At 47.9% G+C, this 20,598-nt stretch overlaps 1 protein-coding gene across 2 annotated transcripts; it reads right to left on the reverse strand.

Annotated features, from left to right (window-relative positions):
* Positions 1-3,261: 3,261 nt before the first annotated feature.
* Positions 3,262-17,653, reverse strand: LOC137360502 (superkiller complex protein 8-like). Of its 2 annotated transcripts, XM_068025913.1 has the most exons (8): positions 17,505-17,653; positions 16,361-16,596; positions 11,094-11,274; positions 7,913-8,019; positions 6,161-6,307; positions 5,406-5,486; positions 4,344-4,556; positions 3,262-3,432 (listed from the first exon to the last, which is right to left on the reverse strand). In XM_068025913.1, exons 2-8 carry the CDS (start codon positions 16,565-16,567, stop codon positions 3,313-3,315), a joined length of 1,056 nt encoding a protein of 351 aa, XP_067882014.1. In that variant the 5' UTR covers positions 16,568-16,596; positions 17,505-17,653; the 3' UTR covers positions 3,262-3,312. The 2 variants fall into 2 exon arrangements, with proteins under 2 accessions (XP_067882014.1, XP_067882015.1); XM_068025914.1 differs by lacking the exon at positions 5,406-5,486.
* Positions 17,654-20,598: the final 2,945 nt, after the last annotated feature.

Genomic DNA, 20,598 nt, shown 5'->3' on the forward strand with positions numbered 1-20,598 from the left:
AAAGGGAGACCCCTTCTTTTTAATCTGTGTTCCCTGGTTCCAGTCTTTCATAAGGGGAAATGAGCATCCACCCTGTCAAGTCCCCGCAGGATCTGTTTCAATAAGATCACTTCTAATTCTTCTAAACTTCAATGGACACAGACCCAACCTGTCCAATCTTTCCTCATAAGGTAACCCTTTCATCCCAGGTATCAGTTGAGTGAACCTTCTCTGAACTGCTTCTAATGCAATTATATTCTTTATTAAGTAAGGAGACCAAAACTATTCAGTACTACAGATGTGGTCTCAGCAAACACCTGTACAACTGTAGCAAAACTTCCCTATTATATTCCATTCCCCTTGCAATAAACAAGAACATTCCATTTGCCTTCTTAATCACTTGCTGTATCTGCATACTAACTTTTTGTGATTAATGTACCAAGACACCCAGATCCCTCTTTACTGCAGCGTTCCGCAATCTCTCTTCCTTTATTCTTCCCACTAAAGTGGACAATTTCACATTTTCCCCACGATATTCCATCAGACAAATCTTTGCCCACTCACTTAACCTATCTATAGCCCTTTGCAGACCCCTTATCTGCTCTTCACAACTTACTCTCCTACCTGTGTCATCAGCAAATTTAGCTACCATACATTCAGTCCCTTCATTCAAGTCAGTAATATAAATTGTAAATAGTTGATGTCCCAGTATTGATCCCTGTGGCACTCCACTTGTCACATCTTGCCAACCCGAAAATGACCCATTTATGCCTACACTCTGCCTCCTGTTAGCTAACCCTCTATCGAAGCTAACAGGTTACCCCCTACACCATGAGCTCTTACTTTGTATAGTAACCTTTGATGTGACACCTTATTGAATTTGGAAATTTAAGTACACCACATCTGCAGGTTCCCCTTTATCCACGTTGCTTGTTACTTCCTCGAAGAACTCTAATAAATTAGTCAAACATGATTTCCCTTTCAAAAAACCATGTTGACTCTGCCTGATCATATTATGATTTTCTAAATGCCCTGTTATAACTTCCTTACTTATGAATTCTATCATTTTCCCAATGACAGATGTTAGGCTAACTGGCCTGTAGCTTCCTTCTTTCTGTCTCCCTCCTTTCTTGAATAGAGGAGTTATATTCGCTATTCTCCAATCCGCTGGAACCATTCCAGAGTCTAGGGAATTTTGGAAGATTACAATCAATGCCTCCACTACCTCAGCAGCCACTTCCTTTAAGACCCTGGGATGCTGGCCATCAGGTCCTGGGGACTTGTCAGCCTTTAGTTCTAATAGTCTTCTCAGTACCTTTCCCTGATGATTGTAATTGTTTTAATTTCCTCCCCTCCCTTTCACCTCTTGATTTACAAGTATTTCTGGGATGTTACTTGTGTCTGCTACTGTAAAGACAGACACTAAATACCTGTTCAACGCTTCTATCATTTCCTTATTTCCCATTACTAATTCCCCAGTCTCTGTCTCTATAGGACCCACACTCACTTTTGTTACTCTTTTCCTTTTTAAATACTTGTAGAAACTTACTATGTTTTTCTATTTCTAGCTAGCTTTCTCTCGTACTTTAATTTCTCCCTCCTCATTGTTTTTTTTCCTCAGTATCCTACTATTTATTGTGTATTCTCTTGCCTTGTTTCTCCTCCCCAAATGCATCACCTCACACTTCTCTGGACTGAATTCCCTTTGCCACTTTTCTGCCCAACTGACTAGTCCATTGATATCTTCCTGCAGTCTACAGCTTTCTTCCTCACTATCAACCACTGGGCTAAGTGGTGTGTGTGTGTGTGTGTGTGTGTGCGCTGACTTGACAAGGAGCAATTGTCACTGTGCTCTTAAACCGGTTCATTTCAATATGTCTTCAATTTAAAGATGTCAATATTGTATCAGAATCAGACTTTGTATTTTCATTGGCAGGATCCTGTTTCAACACTTTGCTTTGCATTTGAAAATATTAAAGTTGTGTACGTGAAATTCTTCCAGTACTCTCTGTGTTTGTTAAGTTAAGGCTTGTCAGTACTGCAAAACTGGTCTGTCAGTCCGAAATCAGCTGCAGTGAAGAAAGAAGAATGAAGGAAGACTGCTGGGGAAAAGAGTTGCAATCAAAACAGCAATTTTATTGGAGACTTTATAACCTGCACAATTAGATCTAGATTGAAATGAGAGAGATAGGGATTGTCCACCCTATATCCACAGCCTTGCACTTCTCCATATTTAAACATAAAATCATGGTTCCCCTATTTCTGTTTCAACCCCATTCCAAAAGCCTTCTTTGGAATCTCTTGTGGATTTCACCTTTGGGAAGAGAGAACCATTCTGCGATCAGTTTCTCCTGGTGAATGGACAGTATCAGGATACAGAGAAAACACTGTGGGGTAAGGGGAGACCCCGGCAATATCCTTAGTATGGCTTGTGCACAGAGATGGTGGGGCTGTAGGAAGGTGGAAATCATAGCCTCATTTCTTATTAAAAATAAACTGTAAGAACTGCTTGCTAAACTAAACCCAAGTAATGACATAACTGTAAAATAACTAAAATCTGTAGGCAATCCTAGGTCAAGATACAATGGAAATATTGTGACATGGCTGCAATAGCCATGTTGGTTATGGGGTGGGGGGGGAGAGCCATGCTGGTTGTGGGTGGGCGGCCATATTGGTTGCGGGTAGGGAGACATGCTGGCTGTGGGCAGGACGCCTATGTTGGTTACGGGTGGGCGGCCGTATTGGTTGCAGGCATGGCGTCCACGCTAGTTGTGGGCTGGGCAGCCATATTCAGTTCAGTGAAAGTTTCTCTTGACTGGTGTCAAAACCCCATTGTCCCAATTCAGGTTTATTTATATAACACTGGCAGCACATCGCAATCCATCGGTTATTTTCTGAAGTGCAGACAGTTTAAAATTCACCTATGTTGCACTATGAAAATGATTTCCGGTGCTTTAACAGTCCTTTCTGCGGCCAGGTCTGGCAATGGTTATCCTGCTGAACTTACAGGTATTTTCTGAGTTCATACTGACAAGTTGCTGTTACAGGACTAGATAAGCTGAGATGCACTTTAACTTCTAATGGTGAATTCTGCAAAGTAGAATTCCAACGATTGCAGCTTCTTCTGAAAGGTGCAGGATCAAGTTCCCTGGAGCAGATCTCAAGGAAACGGGGTGTGTAGATGTGCACGCGCGCACAGCTTGTGGCTTCTGGTCATGAACTGTTGTTTAGGCACTGCACACCCCACGGCCCCCATCCCCCACCCCAGCACATGGTAGAAAGGGTTCAGCATATAGGAGTATGCAAGTGGAAAAGCTCCCCATATTAGCCTGGCTAATAGAGAGTGGCGATGTGCAGGTTTCCATTGACTCCAGCCACTGCAATCAGCTGACCATCAAGGATACTGTCCACTGCCTGTACCGTGTTCCTGCCCAGTGCGATCCCACCAAGATCCTGTGGAGGAAAAGCAGGGGACAGAAACACCAAGTTAACCCCTGAAGACCCGCTGCATTTTCTAGACTAACGGTTACATATTGATGATAGCTTCAATTTAAAGAGTATTTTACCTTGCGTTATGTCCTTCCCCACCCCTGTTTTGCCCCTATGCTAATCCTGTGCTATCTTCCAGCGTGTGCCATCTCTAGCCCTTGTTTCTGCAGCGCTTCTTTCACTATCTCTTCGGAAAGTGCCCCCTCCAGGGGTGACCCCTGGGTGGGGGCGTACCCCAACATGCAGGTCCAACATATCCATGTTTTCTGCCCTCAGCTGTGTGGACTGTTGATCCAATGCTGCCATTGCTCAGTAGGAATGCTGGCAGGTTATTGGAATGCAGGACTCCTATAACCTTCAAACTCGGGATGCTGAGACCAGCTGTAGCATCTTCCTCTTCCACCCAATGCTGCCAACAGCCCACCCAGAACAGACCAGGATCAAACCTAGCAGCTTCCTGCTCTGTATGCTTCAGTTATTTATAATGCATACATTTAAATAGGAAATTTCACCATTCTCACTGGCCTTGACTCTAGGGGCATGGTGACACTGTACAGGCCACATTTATTGATCAACTGTTAAAACTGAAAGGCTTGCTTGGCCAATTCTGTAGTGTGGGACTGGAGCTACACATGGCCAGGCTAAGGAGGTTTGCTGGACAGCAGCTCCTGTGGTCACTGTCAAAGGACAAACTCTGGCCAGTTCGTTCAGGGCCATAGCCTTCCTAGGACAGCATATTCCTTACCCTTCTCTCCCACCGCAATAACCCTGGCATTGACCTGGCTACAGGCTGGCATGCACTGGGACCCGCAGTCACCAACCAGGCCAGGTATCTGGGGCCCCAACCCCGGTGTCTGGGGCCCCGCGATCTTTACCTGATTAGTTTTGCAGTTGATGGCATGTGCACTGTGAGTTCCACTCCCTCCGGCGATGACCACCTCGCTGTTACAGAACTGCGCTGTGTAGAGAAATTCGCTCTGTCCTATGCTCAGGGGAAAGGGAATAGTTTTTTCCAGCCGCAGGCTTCGATAATCCCAGAGCTTCAGTGCGTTGTGGGCCACCCAAGCCCCCGTCAGGATCCGGCTGCCCTGTAAGTGCCCACAGGATTACAGTGTAAAACCTTCCAGCTCCCGTTCAGAATGAGGTTTTAACCCATCCTGCTTCCTCATTCTCTCTTTCCTGCCTCCTTTACCGCCCCTGCCCCCTTTACCGCCCCTGCCCCCTTTACCGCCCCTGCCCCCCTCACTCACTGTCTCTTTTCCCCCATGTTTCGCCTCACGCTCGCTGGTAGTCTAATACTGGCCGAGTTGCTGCAGGCTGTTCGACTGTAGGGACGTCACAAATTAATGTGCCACGCAAGTCACGGGCAGCCCTGACCCGGGAACACTCAACACGATTTAATGTCCTGCCATCAAACTGGCGGAGATAGACCCTGGGAGGAAGAGAGAGAGAGAGATCCTGGCTTTTTACTCAGGCACCAGAATAGCTGATGGTTGAAAGGAAAGTCAGTGAGTTGTGACGAGCAATCACTAACCTGAAACATTAACTCTGCTTCTCTCTGTCTCTCTTTTCTCCACACATGCTGTCTGACCTGACACAACCCACTGAGAGTTTGCCAGCATTTTCTGTTTTTTAAGACTATTGCAGCCAGGGATCGAGGCTCAATCACTGGTCTAGGTCCCTCTAGACTGGGACGCCAGCGAGGGCTACCACTCCCGGTCACTGGCTCCTGCTGGGAGGGCACGTGTGGATGTTCGATGTGATCAGCATCTGCTTGGAACACACCCCCTGCCTGCTGAGGCTCACTGTGCTGCTTGTTTGGGTGAGGTACTGGCTCCTTGGAAATTCAATCCTAGCAGAGGAGATGAAAGTGAGTAGAAACCGTTGCAATGCCAAGCCTTTAATCGGCGCTTACTCATTTAAAACTGTCCGCTTACCCTGACATCAATACCGTGGCCACAGATATGGGGGCCATTGATGAACCTGCGAGCTTCCTTCTCCATTCGCTTATCCCAAATCTGAAGCAGAAAATTCAGCTGTCACTGAGAGTTTTCACAAGCTGTCGCACTATGGTGAGAGATGTACACTGAACGTGAAGCAGGCATACTGACACTCTGTCAGATGAATGGGGCAGTGGGTGGGAGATATAATTATATGGAGTGAATGAAGGGGCTTTTGGAGCTACTATTGCAGGAGGTACCACTGACCTGCTCCCTGTGCTTGCCGACTGACACTGGCTCCTGGCCCAGAAATGCCTTGATTTTCAAATTCTCATTCTACTTTTCAAATCCCTCCAGGGCCTCGCCTCGTCCCTCCCTGTCTCTCTAATCTCCTCCAGCCCCACAACCCTCTGAGATATCTCTGCTTGAGCATCCTTGATTTTAATCGCTGCACCACTGGCAGCCATGTCTTCAGCTGCCTGGGCCCCAAGCTCTGAAATTCCCTCCCTGAACCTCTCTCTCTTCCTTTAACATGCTCCTTAGAACCTAACCCTCTCACCAAGCTTTTGGTCACCTGTGCTAATATCTCGTTACATGGCTGGGTGTCTGATAGTGCTCCTGCGGGAAGTTTTACTACCTGAATAACACTGTACAGATGCAAGTTGCTGCTGTTATTGATAGGGTCAGCTATTCCCCGAGTGTCTCTGCCTTGGGCTGCAGACTTCCTGTCGTCGGACTGTGCACAGCCGTACCTTGATGGAGTTGTCCCAGCCCCCGGTCAGGAAGACGTGGCACTCGTCTGGGTGGAATCGCAGAGCAAAGATCCGGCGCGTGTGACCGCTCATCAGTGTGAGGTTGTCGCTGCTCTTGAAATCGGGAGCTTTGAATACTTTCACTATCTGTTGAGAAACAGCAGGGAAGCCAGGATCAGGCTGAGAGATGCAAGAGATGGGGAAATAAAGCCCGGCCAGGGGTTACCACTTTTGTGCTCCCCAACCCTTCATTTTATCGGGCTGAAAATCTCCGTTCTGGCCAGTTTCCATTTCATTAAATAGCTCCAATTGACAACAGTGATACAGCGAAGTTAGAGGGAGACTGGCCATTCATTTCTCCTTTTCCACTATCCCTCTATCCACACCGGCAGCTCCATCACCCCTGTGATCAACACCTCTGCTTTCAGCCCTCCAGCCCGAGGCAACACTTTACCAGTAACCTGCTAACTCAATGTTAACTCACTGAAACCAGCAACATTGGGAGGGAGCCCTTCCTTACATTGAATCTACTGATAATCCCCTGCTCATTTTAAAAACAAATAATGTTTGTTCCAATGTTTAATTAAATTCCTTGATCCAAAGAGAGACTCGTACCTTGTAGATCAGAGAGTAAGAGAATTCCCCAATCAAGCAGAACATTCAGCTCAGCCTTTTGGACTTAAATCATTACTGTGATAATCCAAAAAAAAGTCAGGAATACTAGGAAAGGAGAGTATTTCCAAATGCTATGGTATTACACTGTCAGCTCCCTGATGGCATGGTCAGCAACACAACTGGGCAGTGCCATGCTGACCCATCTCGAACATAGTTCACAGGCTCAGACTCCGATCTGTGCTAAATCAGGCAATCTCAAGGGACTATAATTGGACATAGTACCTGTGCCAGGAGTGAGGTGAGGGGAGGAACAGGACAGGTGAATTCCCACTGCAGACCACTTCTACAAATGTATAAATTCTAGTCGTGGACTGGCTGTGATCCCCATGGTAGGAAAGCCGACTGTTAAATATTGCTTAGATTCCAACCCTTCCAAACCCGCGACCTCTACCACCTAGAAGGACAAGAGCAGCAGATGCATGGGAACACCACCACACCTGCAAGTTCCCCTCCAAGCCACACACCATCCTGACTTGGAACTATATCGCCGTTCCTTCACTGTCACTGGGTTAAACTCCTGGAACTCCCCTCCTAACAGCACTGTGGGTGTACCTACCCCAAATGGACTGCAGCAGTTCAAGGCGGCAGCTCACCACCACCTTCCCAAGGGCAATTAGGGATGGGCAATAAATGCTGGCCTGGCCAGTGACACCCACATCCCACTGAGGAGGGAGATGTACCTTACAATTGGGTCTGCTGCACCCAACATAGGAGTGCTCCTCACTGCTATTTGCACCTGAAATCACAGGATCATACAGCACAGGATGTCATTCGACCCATCATGCCTGTGCTAGCACTTTGGTAGAGCTATCCCATTAGCTTCAATCCTCTGCTTTCTCCTGGTGGAAAAACATTCTCTTCCACAGCCTCAACCTCTGTCACCCTCTCCATCAGCAGAGAACAAATCACCGATGCGGGGATCCACGGGCTTGATCCCACTGATTTACCCCAACTTCTCTTCAACCTCGGCAGCATCCTGAGCTTCTTATGGGCCCCCAACCCTTCCTAGAGGCTCCTCGATAACAAACAAAGGAATGGACATGGCCTGAACTGAACGTTGCCAGCAAGGGGTCTCACCTGGCTGGTTCTGCTGTCATACAAGCGGATGTGTCGGTCCTTCCCAGCTGTAGCATAGACACTCCCATCGGAGCAGAAATCCAGGGCGTGAATCTCATTCTCCTCCTCTGCAAAAAGATATAACAGAACGCAGTGTGAACATGATGCTTTTATCACATACTGACCATGCAAACTGCAGGGCGGGCAAGAACACCAAGGTGGGGGGGAAAGCTATGTATTGGGTACTTGTGGCGAAATTGTAAACTTGTTCAAGGAACAGGACAAATCTCACCACAACATTCTGTCACACAGGGGTCAGGGAAAAGGTGAGCTACAGTGGTTTGAACACAATGCCCTGATCGCTAGGTCTGAGATTCACAATGCCCCCAGACCCATTAATGCTCAGGACAGTAACACTCTACTACTTTTTACACCACCTGTTACTCTTCAGGTTCTCTGAGCCTGCAGGTTTGTAAAAGGCTGTTCTTCCTGCTGGTGCAATACCTCACCTGGTACCTACTCCTTAAACAGCATGCCTCAATCCACACCCACCCCACCGCCTTTAAAATCCTCGTTCTCTGCCGCCCCACTCGGGAGTTTCTTCCTTTTGCGAAAGTGCTTCTATTTTAAAAATTATTTTATTTTTTTTGAGAACTCGTATTTTAGAATTATGGATATTGGTTCATTTGGGAAAACTGAAAAGATTCCATGAATGCATTTTTTAAAAAAAACAAGGGTCACTGTTTGTTGTCTTGTTTGAAAACAAACCTTTACTGGATGTCACAAGCCTTAAACTCAATAAACAACAGAAACCTTGACAACTCGAGGGGAGATGTTTACAGAGAAGTGACATGTCAAGCTTTATGGTGGTCAGGAGGTTTCGCTTTTGGGATATTGTTTTGGTTCAGTTGGGGTGTGCACTATTTTGAAGGCAGTTGGGTTTGGAGCCGTTGAAAGAATACCCAGCTTCTCTTTCTCTACTTCTTTGAAAAAACCCTGCGATTCCAGTGCATGAGAGCTAAAACTCAAAGCTGCATTTCGCCAGAGAAGCATCTGGAAGCCGCCAGATTAATTCTCAATGCCACCTGCTTGAAAAAAACTGCTCCAGGAAAGATCCCAGTGACCCATCTACATGCACCCAGAGGCCAGACTGTATGCCATTTTTAAGACACATATCTCATCCTTTTTCTTCAAGAATTCACGAATGTCCTTTAGGGAAGTAAATCTGCTGTCCTTACCTAATCTGGCCTACTTGTGACTCCAGACCCACAGCAATGTGGTTGACTCTTACATGCCCTCTGAAATGGCCGAGCAAGCCACTCAGTTGTATCTAACCGCTACAAAGTCTATAAAAAGGAATGAAACCGGATGGACCACCCGGCATTGACCTAGGCACCGGAAACAACGGCAAACCCAGCCCTGTCGACCCTGCAAAGTCCTCCTTACTAACATCTGGGGACTTGTGCCAAAGTTGGGAGAGCTGTCCCACAGACTAGTCAAGCAACAGCCTGACATAGTCATACGCACGGAATCATACCTTACAGATAATGTCCCAGACACAGCCATCACTACCCCCGGGTACTTCCTGTCCCACTGGCAGGACAGACCCAGTAGAGGTGGCGGCACAGTGGTATACAGTATGGAAGGAGTTGCCCTGGGAGTCCTCAACATCGACTCTGGACCCCATGAAGTCTCATGGCATCAGGTCAAACATGGGCAAGGAAACCTCCTGCTGATTACCACCCACCGCCCTCCCTCAGCTAATGAGTCAGTACTCCTCCATGTTGAACACCATCACAATCACTCCCTCCACCACCGACACACAGTGGCAGCAGTGTGTACCATCTACACGATGCACTGCAGGAACCCACCAAGGCTCCTTAGACAGCACCTTCCAAACCCGCGACCTCTACCACCTAGAAGGACAAGGGCAGCAGATGCATGGGAATATCACCACCTGCAAGTTCCCGTCCAAGTCACACACCATCCTGACTTGGAACTATATCACCGTTCCTTCAGTGTCGCTGGGTCAAAATCCTGGAACTCCCTTCCTAACAGCACTGTGGGTGTACCTACCCCACATGGACTGCAGTGGTTCAAGAAAGCAGCTCACCACCACCTTCTCAAGGGCAATTAGGGATGGGCAATAAATGCTGGTCTGGCCAGTGATGCCCACATCCCATGAATGAATAAAAAAAATTATCAAGTATTCGGCCAAAGTATTTTTTTGAGGTTTTGTTTGGTAAAAGACCGCTATAGAGAAAGAATTTCTCGTTTTTTCTTTAACCAGTGTGTATGCGAATATGTTTGTGTTGGGTATTTAAAAAGGGAACTTTCATATTTCAATCTACTTGTTAATGCTTTGCTTTGTTACTGGATAAGTTTTGTTTTATAATAAACTGATAATTTTGTTGTTTATTCAAGAAAGCTGGTTGGTGTATTTTATTTTGGGATAAAGAGTAGAGTATATGATTGGCCATGTGAGCCGCATGGAAGATGGCAGGATCCCCAAAGACACATTGTACAGCGAGCTCGCCACTGGTATCAGACCCACCGGCCGTCCATGTCTCCGCTTTAAAGACGTCTGCAAACGCGACATGAAGTCCTGTGACATTGATCACAAGTCGTGGGAGTCAGTTGCCAGCGTTCGCCAGAGCTGGTGGGCAGCCATGAAGACGGGGCTAAAGTGTGGCGAGTCGAAGAGACTTAGCAGTTGGCAGAAAAAAAGACAGAAGCTCAAGGAGAGAGCCAACTGTGTAACAGCCCCGACAAACAATTTTATCTGCAGCACCTGTGGAAGAGCCTGTCACTCTAGAATTGGCCTTTATAGCCACTCCAGGCGCTGCTCCACAAACCACTGACCACCTCCAGGCGCTTACCCATTGTCTCTCGAGATAAGGAGGCCAAAGAAGAAAGAAGATATGATCGACCACATCGGTAACTGGGTAAACATTTAAATATATGTTGTGGTCTGTGGAGAAGTGGAACTAGAGAAAGAAAGTGCACTCCTCCCGCCTCGGTCCTAACACTTCCTGAGATATTCGGCTTTTGTTGGTCCCTTAGCCTTTGCACTGAACTACTCCTCATCCTTGCTGATTCTGATCTCCATTACAGGTTCCCCTTACACACCTCCCTCCCAATTCATTTCCTCTCTTCAACACCTCCCGCCATTGGAGTTTCAACGAGCAATGTCACACTGTACCTTTGATCCCAACGACTTGCCGCTCGGTCTCTGTGTTATATGCGGATATGATCCCATCGGCCCCGGCAGTCACTAGGAAGTTGACGTGTTTCGGATAGTAGCGCATGGCGGTGATAGCTTGCCTTGTCCGGTGTCCGACGGACAGTTCTGAAGAAACTTCACCTGTCTCTGCATTCAGGACCTGAGATATGATAGGAAGGAAGGAGAAGGCAGGGGAAAATCAGACATAGCGGACAAACAAATATTTAGACACGAACCTGTCAAAGCCAAAGCAGACAGATAACAAGGTGGGGGTAAAAATTAACAAAGAGGGTACACAAGAACACAAGAAATAGGAGGAGTAGACCATATTGCCCATCGAGCCTGCTCCGCCATTCAATTATGATCATGGCTGACCTAAGGATTCAACTCTCCCTTCCCACCCGCTCGCCATATCTGTTGATTCCCCGAGACACCAAAAATCTGTTTCTCCCAGTCTTAAAGTATATTCAACAATGGAGCATCTACAACCCTTTGGGGTAGAGAATTCCAAAAATTCACAACACTTTGTGTGAAGTCATTTCAGAGTCATAGAGTTCTACAGCACAGAAACAGGCCCTTTGGCCCATCGTGTCCGTTCTGGCCATCAAGCACCGATCTATTCTAATCCCATTTTCCAGCACTTGGCCCGTAGCCTCATATGATTTCTCCTCATCTCAGTCCTAAATAATCTCGAGTCTGTGTCCCGTGCTTTAGAATCTCTGACCAGTGGAAATAATCTCTCACTGTCTACCCAATCAAGCCCTTTCAGAACCTTGTATGTCTCAATTGATCACCTCTCATTCTTCTACACTCCAGAGAATACAGGTCCAATTTACTCAGCCTATCATAGGACAACTCCCTCTTCCCAGGGACCAATCTAGTGAACCTTCGCTGTACTGACTCTAATGCAAGTATATCCTTTCTTAAATGTGGAGACTAATACAGCACAAAGTATTCCAGATGTGGTCTCACCAAAACCCTGTACAGGGTATAAGCGATGTGGTAAATTACAGAACGAAATTGGGCTAGTTCAACTGAGACATGCTCAATTCTGATCTATGTTACATCTTCAAAACAGGACATCCCAAAGCCCCTTTCACCCCCTCAGGACACCCCAGAGACCCCCCTCACCCCCTCAGGACATCCCAAAGACCCCCCTCACCCCCTCAGGACATCCCAAAGACCCCCCTCACCCCCTCAGGACACCCCAGAGACCCCCCTCACCCCCTCAGGACACCCCAGAGACCCCCCTCACCCCCTCAGGACATCCCAGAGACCCCCCTCACCCCCTCAGGACACCCCAGAGACCCCCCTCACCCCCTCAGGACATCCCAAAGACCCCCCTCACCCCCTCAGGACATCCCAAAGCCCCTTTCACCCCCTCAGGACACCCCAAAGTCCCACCTCACCCCCTCAGGATGTCCTAAAGCCCCTTTCATCCCCTCAGGCCACCCCAAAGACCCCCTCACCCCCTCAGGACGTCCCAAAGACCCTTTCACCCCCTCAGGACTTCCCGAAGACCCTCCTCAGCCCCTCAGGACGTCCCAAAGCCCCTTTCACCCCCTCAGGACATCCCAAAGACCCCCTCACCTGACTCAGGACGTCCCAAAGCCCCTTTCACCCCCTCAGGACATCCCAAAGCCCCTTTCACCCCCTCAGGACATCCCAAAGCCCCCCTCATGTCCCTCAGGACATCCCAAAGCTCCCCTCACCTCCCTCAGGAGATCCTAAAGCCTCTTTCACTCCCCTCAGGACATCCCAAAGCCCCTTTCACTCCCCCCCACCCCCCAAGGACGTCCCAAAGCCCCTTCCACCGCCCTCATGTTGTCCCAAAGCCCTGTACAGTCAATAAAGTACTTTTGAATCAGAATAGTTACAGCACAGAATGAGACTATTTGGCCCATTCTGTCCATGCTGGCTTTCTTCAAGAGCCTCTCACCTAGTCCCACTGCCCTGCTTTTCACTGTAGCCCTGCACATTCTTTCCTCCAGATAATTAACCAATTCTCTTTTGAAAGCCTCAATTAAAACTGCCTCCACCACACTCTCAGTGCATTCCAGATCCTAACCACATTTAAACATGGCTCCACCACACTCTCAGTGCATTCCAGATCCTAACCACAATTAAACCTGCCTCCACCACTCTCAGTGCATTCCAGATCCTCACCACAATTAAACCTGCCTCCACCACACTCAGTGCATTCCAGATCCTAACCACAATTAAACCTGCCTCCACCACACTCTCAGTGCATTCCAGATCCTAACCACAATTAAACCTGCCTCCACCACACTCTCAGTGCATTCCAGATCCTAACCACAATTAAACCTGCCTCCACCACACTCTCAGTGCATTCCAGATCCTAACCACAATTAAACCTGCCTCCACCACACTCTCAGTGCATTCCAGATCCTAACCGCAATTAAACCTGCCTCCACCACACTCTCACTGCATTCCAGATTCTAACCGCAATTAAACCTGCCTCCACCACACTCTCACTGCATTCCAGATCCTAACCGCAATTAAACCTGCCTCCACCACATTCTCAGTGCATTCCAGATCCTAACCACAATTAAACCTGCCTCCACCACACTCAGTGCATTCCAGATCCTAACCGCAATTAAACCTGCCTCCACCACATTCTCAGTGCATTCCAGATCCTAACCACAATTAAACCTGCCTCCACCACACTCTCAGTGCATTCCAGATCCTAACCACAATTAAACCTGCCTCCACCACACTCAGTGCATTCCAGATCCTAACCACAATTAAACCTGACTCCACCACACTCTCAGGCAGTGCATTCCAGATCCTAACCACAATTAAACCTGACTCCACCACACTCTCAGGCAGTGCATTCCAGATCCTAACCACAATTAAACCTGACTCCACCATACTCTCAGGCAGTGCATTCCAGATCCTAACCACAATTAAACCTGCCTCCACCACACTCTCAGTGCATTCCAGATCCTAACCACAATTAAACCTGCCTCCACCACACACTCAGTGCATTCCAGATCCTAACCACAATTAAACCTGACTCCACCACACTCTCAGGCAGTGCATTCCAGATCCTAACCACAATTAAACCTGCCTCCACCACACTCAGTGCATTCCAGATCCTAACCACAATTAAACCTGCCTCCACCACACTCTCAGGCAGTGCATTCCAGATCCTAACCATTCACTGCATGTTGCTGTTGCCTCTTTAGCCAATCACCTTAAATTGGTGTCTTCTGGATCCAGATCCTTCCACCAACAGGAACAGTTTCTCCCGATCTACTCTCTCCAGACTCTGCATAATTTTGAACATCTCCATTAAATCTCCTCTTAATCTTCTCTTCTCCAAGGAGAACAGCCCCAGCTTCTCCAATCTATCCACGTAACTGAAGTTCCTCATCCCTTGACCCATTCTTATGAATCTTTTCTGCACCCTCTCTCATGCTTAACATCCTTCTAAAATTGTGGTGCCTAGGGCTGGACACAATACTCCAGATGAGGCTGAACCAGTGTTTTATACAGGTTTATCATAACTTCCTTGTGTTTGTACTCTATGCCCCTATTTATTAAAGCCCAAATCCCATAGGCTTTATTAAGCGCCCTCTCAACCTGTCCTGTATCTTTCAATGATTTGTGCACTCCCTTTAGAATCGTATCCTTTATTTTATATTGCCTTTCTTCTTTCTTCCAACCAAAATGATTTTTTTTTATTCGTTCCTGGGATGTGGGCGTCGCTGGCCAGACCAGCATTTATCACCCATGCCTAAATGCCCTTGAGACGGTGGTGATGAGCTGCCTTCTTGAACTGCTGCAGTCTTTGGGGTATAGGTACACCCACAGTGCTGTTAGGAAGGGAGTTCCAGGAAATCATTTCACATTTCTCTGCATTAAATTTCACCAGCCTGTCTATGTTCTCTTGAAGTTTATCATTATCCTCCTCACAGTTCACAATACTTCCAAGTTTTGTATCATCTACAAATTTTGAAATTGTGCGCAGTACACCCAAATCTACATCATTAATATATCTCAGGATAAACAGCAGTCCTAACACTGACCCCTGGGGAACCCCACTGTATACCTTCCTGTGGTCTAAAAAGCAACCATTCATACCTACTCTGTTTCCTGTCACTGAGTAACCTTTATATCCATGCTGCCACTGTTCTGTTTATTCCATGGGCTTTAACTTTGCTGACAAGCCTGTTATGTGGCACTTTATCAAATGCCTTTTCGAATTCCATGTACACCACATCAACTGCATTATTCTCATTAACCCTCTCTGTTACCTCATCACAAAACTCAAGCAAGTTCATTAAACACAATTTGCCTTTAACAAATCCATGCTGGCTTTCCTTAATTAATCCACATTTATCCAAGTGACTGTTAATTTTGTCCTGGATTATTGCTTCGAAAAGCTCTCTCACCACTGAGGTTAAACTGACTGGCCTGTAGTTGCTGGGCTTATCCTCACAACCTTTTTTGTAACATTTCCAATTCTCCAGTCCTCTGGCACCATCTAAGGAGGATTGGAAGATTATGGCCAGTACCTCGACAATTTCCACCCTCACTTCCCTCAGTATCCTCGGATGCATCTCATCCGGTCCTGGTGACTTATCAACTTTAAGTCCAGCCACCCTATATCAATTTTTAGCCCATCCAATGCCTCAACTACCTCCTCTTTCACCAGGGCTTGGGCAGCATCATCTTCCTTGGTAAAGACAGATACAAAGTGATCATTTAGTACCTCAGCCATGCTCCCTGCCTCCAGTGTAGTTGCTACTGTAGCGTAGGAAACATGGCAGCCAAACAAACAGCATTGTGATATTGAGCAGATCATCTGTTTTTAATGATGTTGGTTGAGGTATAAATATTGGTCCCAGGACACTGGGGAGAACTCCCCCCCCCGTTCTTCCTCTAATAGTGTCCATGGATCTGACGGGGCAGGTAGGCCCTCCGTTTAACGTCTCATCCAAAAGACAGCACCTCTGACAGTGCCACGCTCCCTCAGTGCTGCATTGGGAGTGTCAGCCTGGATTACAGGCTCATGTCTGTGAAGTGGGGTTTGAACCCACTTCTGCCTTAGAGATGAGAGTGCTCCCCACTGAGCCAAGAGTCACATCAAGACAAGAGACAGTAGGTTCCCACAATCGAACTGTGATTTGACCTGCTGGGTCCCTGCCCTCACTCCCTTTCTCTGAAGACACTGGTGCTCATTGGGGTGCGCTGGCAACCTTACCTTGCCTTGCCCATACCTGAATAGCTCCATTTCCAAATCCAACAGCTAAGTGCTGTGCGTCAGGAGAGAACTGCACACTGTAGATACCACACGAGTCCTTACTGAGGAAAACATGCTGTCGCACACACAGCTCCGTGTACACTTCGTGACCTTCACTGTTTTCCTCGCTGATGCTCAACTCGTCAGCTGCCAAGATGGCTTCCTCCAGCTTGCGACGGGCCATTTTAAACGTACTCACTGCTTCGATAAAGCCTAGTGTTTGGGGAAGATGACAGGGAGGCTAACTTTAATGCCAAAATTCTATGCCCGTCCCCTCCTGAGATACCCAAAAGGAGGCACAGGTACCCGTGGCAATATATCTCAGCAGGAGCCGTGATCATCAAGACTGAATAGGAAAATTAGAGGCAGTTAGCTTTCTGCTTCTCAGGGTGTCTCAGCTGCCCCTCGCTGCTCACTCAGCCTGGGAGGGGATTTGATCAGACCAGGAATTCTCTACCTTCCTGGGCAGAATCCGACTGCAGTAGTCACCAGCAATCGGGCAGAGTTCTGATCTGACACACTAGGCTATGGTAAATTTGGACCAAATGGATGGACACCTAATGTGCCTCCCTTCCCATCGCTCGGGCAAGGCCTGACAACAGTGTGAATGGGAGTGACCAATTGGTGTGGGGGGGGGAAGAATGGGAGTGACCAATTGGTGGGGGGGGGGGAGAATGGGAGTGACCAATTGGTGGGGGGGGGGGGGGGGGGGAAGAATGGGAGTGACCAATTGGTGGGGGGGGGGGGGGGGGAGAATGGGAGTGACCAATTGGTGGGGGGGGGGGGGGGAGAATGGGAGTGACCAATTGGTGGGGGGGGGGGGGGAGAATGGGAGTGACCAATTGATGGGGGGGGGGGGAGAATGGGAGTGACCAATTGATGGGGGGGGGGAGAATGGGAGTGACCAATTGGTGGGGGGGGGGGAGAATGGGAGTGACCAATTGGTGGGGGGGGGGGGAGAATGGGAGTGACCAATTGGTGGTGGTGGTGGGGGGTAATGGGAGTGACCAGACTCAGGCCCTGGGTCAAGGGGAGAGCGAATCCTCACCGCTGATTGGCCAGCAGGAGGCCGCCCGTCTACTGGTTAAAATACGGGGCCCATCTTTTCCCCAAATACCCACCTTCCCGCCCCGAGGAGAATCAGGCGCACCGGCCACTCGGGGCTCTCAAGCCGCTGGTCCGGACCGCGCCCCGGCCACTCGGGGCAATCAAGCCGCTGGTCCGGACCGTGCCCCGGCCACTCGGGGCAACCAGGTCCTGTCCAGCGACCGTTAACAGAAGCGCATGCGCACCAGCAAGACGGGAAGGGGTGGAGTGAACGCATGCGCTCTGCTGTCCATTTTCCCAGCTGCGCAGGCGCATCAATGTGAGGGCGGGGCGGAGGTGTAAACGCATGCGCCATCGGCCCTCAAATCCCGCCATTTTTGGAACGACGCATGCGTACTGAGGATATTGGTGAGGTCTTCCGCTCTGGTCCCGCCTTCGGTGCAAGCGCATGCGTGCCGAGGAGGGTGTGAGCAGGTGGGCGGCAGGCGGGGTGTCCTCGGTGCCCTGATCATTGTTGAATAAATGGAGTGTGTCGAGGACGTTTCTCCTACCTGTACCCAATTTATACTCTTAATCAACTGGAGTATTACATCTAGTTCTGGGCACCACACTTTTGGAAGGATGCTAAGGCATTGGAGAAACGCAAAAGGACTAGGAGCAGGAGTAGACCATATGGCCCATGGAGACTGCTCCGTAATTCAGTACAATGGTGGCTGATATTGGGCGTCAACTCCACTTCCCCGTATGCTCACCAGATTCCTTGATTCCACAAGAGACCAAAAATCCTTCTATCCCAGCCTTAAATGTATTCAATGATAGAGCATCCACAACCCTCTGGGGTAGAGAATTCCAAAGATTAACCATCCTTTGAGTGAAGTAATTTCTTCTCATCTCAGTCCTAAATGCTGGGCCCCTTAACCTGGGACTGTGCCCCTGTGTTTTAGATTCCCTGACCAGCGGAAATAATCTCTCAATGTCTACCCTATTCAGCCCCTTTGGAATCTTGTATGTTTCAATGAGATCACCTCTCACTCTTCTAAACTCCAGAGGATATAGTCCCAATTTACTTAGCCTGGCATCCCAGGGACCAATCTAGTAAACCTTCACTGTACCACCTTCAATGCAAGTGTATCCTTTCTTAAATGTTGAGATCAAAACTGCACACAGTATTCCAAATGTGGTCTCACCAAAACCCTGTACAATCGTAGCAAGACTTCCTTATTCCTGTACTCCAATCACTTGCATTAAAGGCCAACATGCCATTTGCCTTCCTAATTGCTTGTTGTGCCCACATGTTAACTTTCTGCTTGGTCGAGCTGGCTGTGGTAGATTGGGACACTACATTAGAAGGTATGACAGTAGACAGGAAATGGCTACCATTTAAAGAATTATTACATGGGTTACAACAAATTTACATTCCTTTGAAGCACAAAAACCCAGCAGGAAAGGTGGTCTAAGAAGAAGAGAACTTAAAGATTGTATTGGATCAAAGGAAGAGACTTATAAAGTTGTCAAGAAATGTAGTAAGCCTAAGGATTGGGAGCATTTTAGAATTCAGCAAAGGAGGAACAAGAAACTGATAAAGAAAGAAAAATAGAATATGAAAGTAAACTAACAAGAAACATAAAAACAGACTGTAAAAGCTTCTATAGGTATGTAAAAAGGTATTACGATCAGGTGAGAAAGAGGCCTAAGATTCCCTTTCAGCCTTCACCTGGTCTTACTGTAACAGGGTTTAATTTTAAACACACCTTGTTTTTAGCTTGTCCCTGGTGAATTTTTTTTTATTCATTCATGGGAAGTGGGCATCACTGGCCAGGCCAGCATTTATTGCCCATCCCTAATTGCCCTTGAGAAGGTGGTGGTGAGCTGCCTTCTTGAATCACTGCAGTCCATGTGGGGTAGATACACCCACAGTGCTGTTAGGAAGGGAGTTCCAGGATTTTGACCCAGCGACAGTGAAGGAACGGCAATATAGTTCCAAGTCAGGATGGTGTGTGACTTGGAGGGGAGCTTGCAGGTGGTGGTGTTCCCATGCATTTGCTGCCTTTGTCCTTCTAGTTGGTAGAGGTCACAGGTTTGGAAGGTGCTGTCGAAGGAGCCTTGGTGCATTGCTGCAGTGCATCTTGTAGATGGTACACACTGCTGCCACTGTGTATCGGTGGTGAAGGGAGTGAATGTTTGTAGATGGGGTGCCAATCAAGCAGGCTGCTTTGGCCTAGATGGTGTCGAACGTCTTGAGTGTTGTTGGAGCTGCACCCATCCAGGCAAGTGGAGAGTATTCCATCACACTCCTGACTTGTGCCTTGTAGATGGTGGACAGGCTTTGGGGAGTCATGAGGTGAGTTACTCGCCTCAGGATTCCTAGCCTCTGACCTGCTCTTGTAGCCACGGTATTTATATGGCTACTCCAGTTCAGTTTCTGGTCAATGGTAGCCCCTAGGATGTTGATAGTGGGGGATTCAGCGATGGTAATGCCATTGAATGTCAAGGGAGATGGTTAGATTCTCTCTTGTTGGAGATGGTCATTGCCTGGCACTTGTGTGGCGTGAATGTTACTTGCCACTTATCAGCCCAAGTCTGGATATTGTCCAAGTCTTGCTGCATTTCTACATGGACTGCTTCAGTATCTGAGGAGTTGCGAATGGTGCTGAACATTGTGCAATCATCAGCGAACATCCCCATTTCTGACCTTATGATTCAAGGAAGGTCATTGATGAAGCAGCTGAAGATGGTTGGGCCTCGGACACAACCCTGAGGTACTCCTGCAGTGATGTCCTGGAGCTCAGATGATTGACCTCCAACAACCACAACCATCTTCCTTTGCGCTAGGTATGACTCCAGCCAGTGGAGGGTTTTCCCCCTGATTCCCATTGACCTCAGTTTTGCTAGGGCTCCTTGATGCCATACTCGGTCGAATGCTGCCTTGATGTCAAGGGCAGTCACTCTCACCTCACCTCTTGAGTTCAGCTCTTTTCTCCATGTTTGAACCAAGGCTGTAATGAGGTCAGGAGCTGAGTGGCCTTGGCGGAACCCAAACTGAGCGTCACTGAGCAGGTTATTGCTAAGCAATCCTTGTTCACCTTTTCTAATTATAAAGCAAAGAAACCAGCACTAACAGGTTTTCTTAGGTTTAAAGTAGAAAGATTGAAATTTATTAAACTTAAC

This window comes from Heterodontus francisci, unplaced genomic scaffold (genome assembly GCF_036365525.1).
Source record: "Heterodontus francisci isolate sHetFra1 unplaced genomic scaffold, sHetFra1.hap1 HAP1_SCAFFOLD_726, whole genome shotgun sequence".
NCBI lineage: Eukaryota > Metazoa > Chordata > Chondrichthyes > Heterodontiformes > Heterodontidae > Heterodontus > Heterodontus francisci.

What these genes read in the sequence shown, in the direction of transcription:
- LOC137360502 (XM_068025913.1), bottom strand. Translation starts at nt 16,567, where the DNA reads ATGGCCCGTCGCAAGCTGGAGGAAGCCATCTTGGCAGCTGACGAGTTG. An exon ending in ATGACAGCAGAACCAGCCAG is followed by an intron (nt 6,308 to 7,912) that starts GTGAGACCCCTT and finishes GTTTCTCAACAG; the next exon opens with ATAGTGAAAGTATTCAAAGC. An exon ending in TCAACTGCAAAACTAATCAG is followed by an intron (nt 3,433 to 4,343) that starts GTAAAGATCGCG and finishes TTTCCTCCACAG; the next exon opens with GATCTTGGTGGGATCGCACT.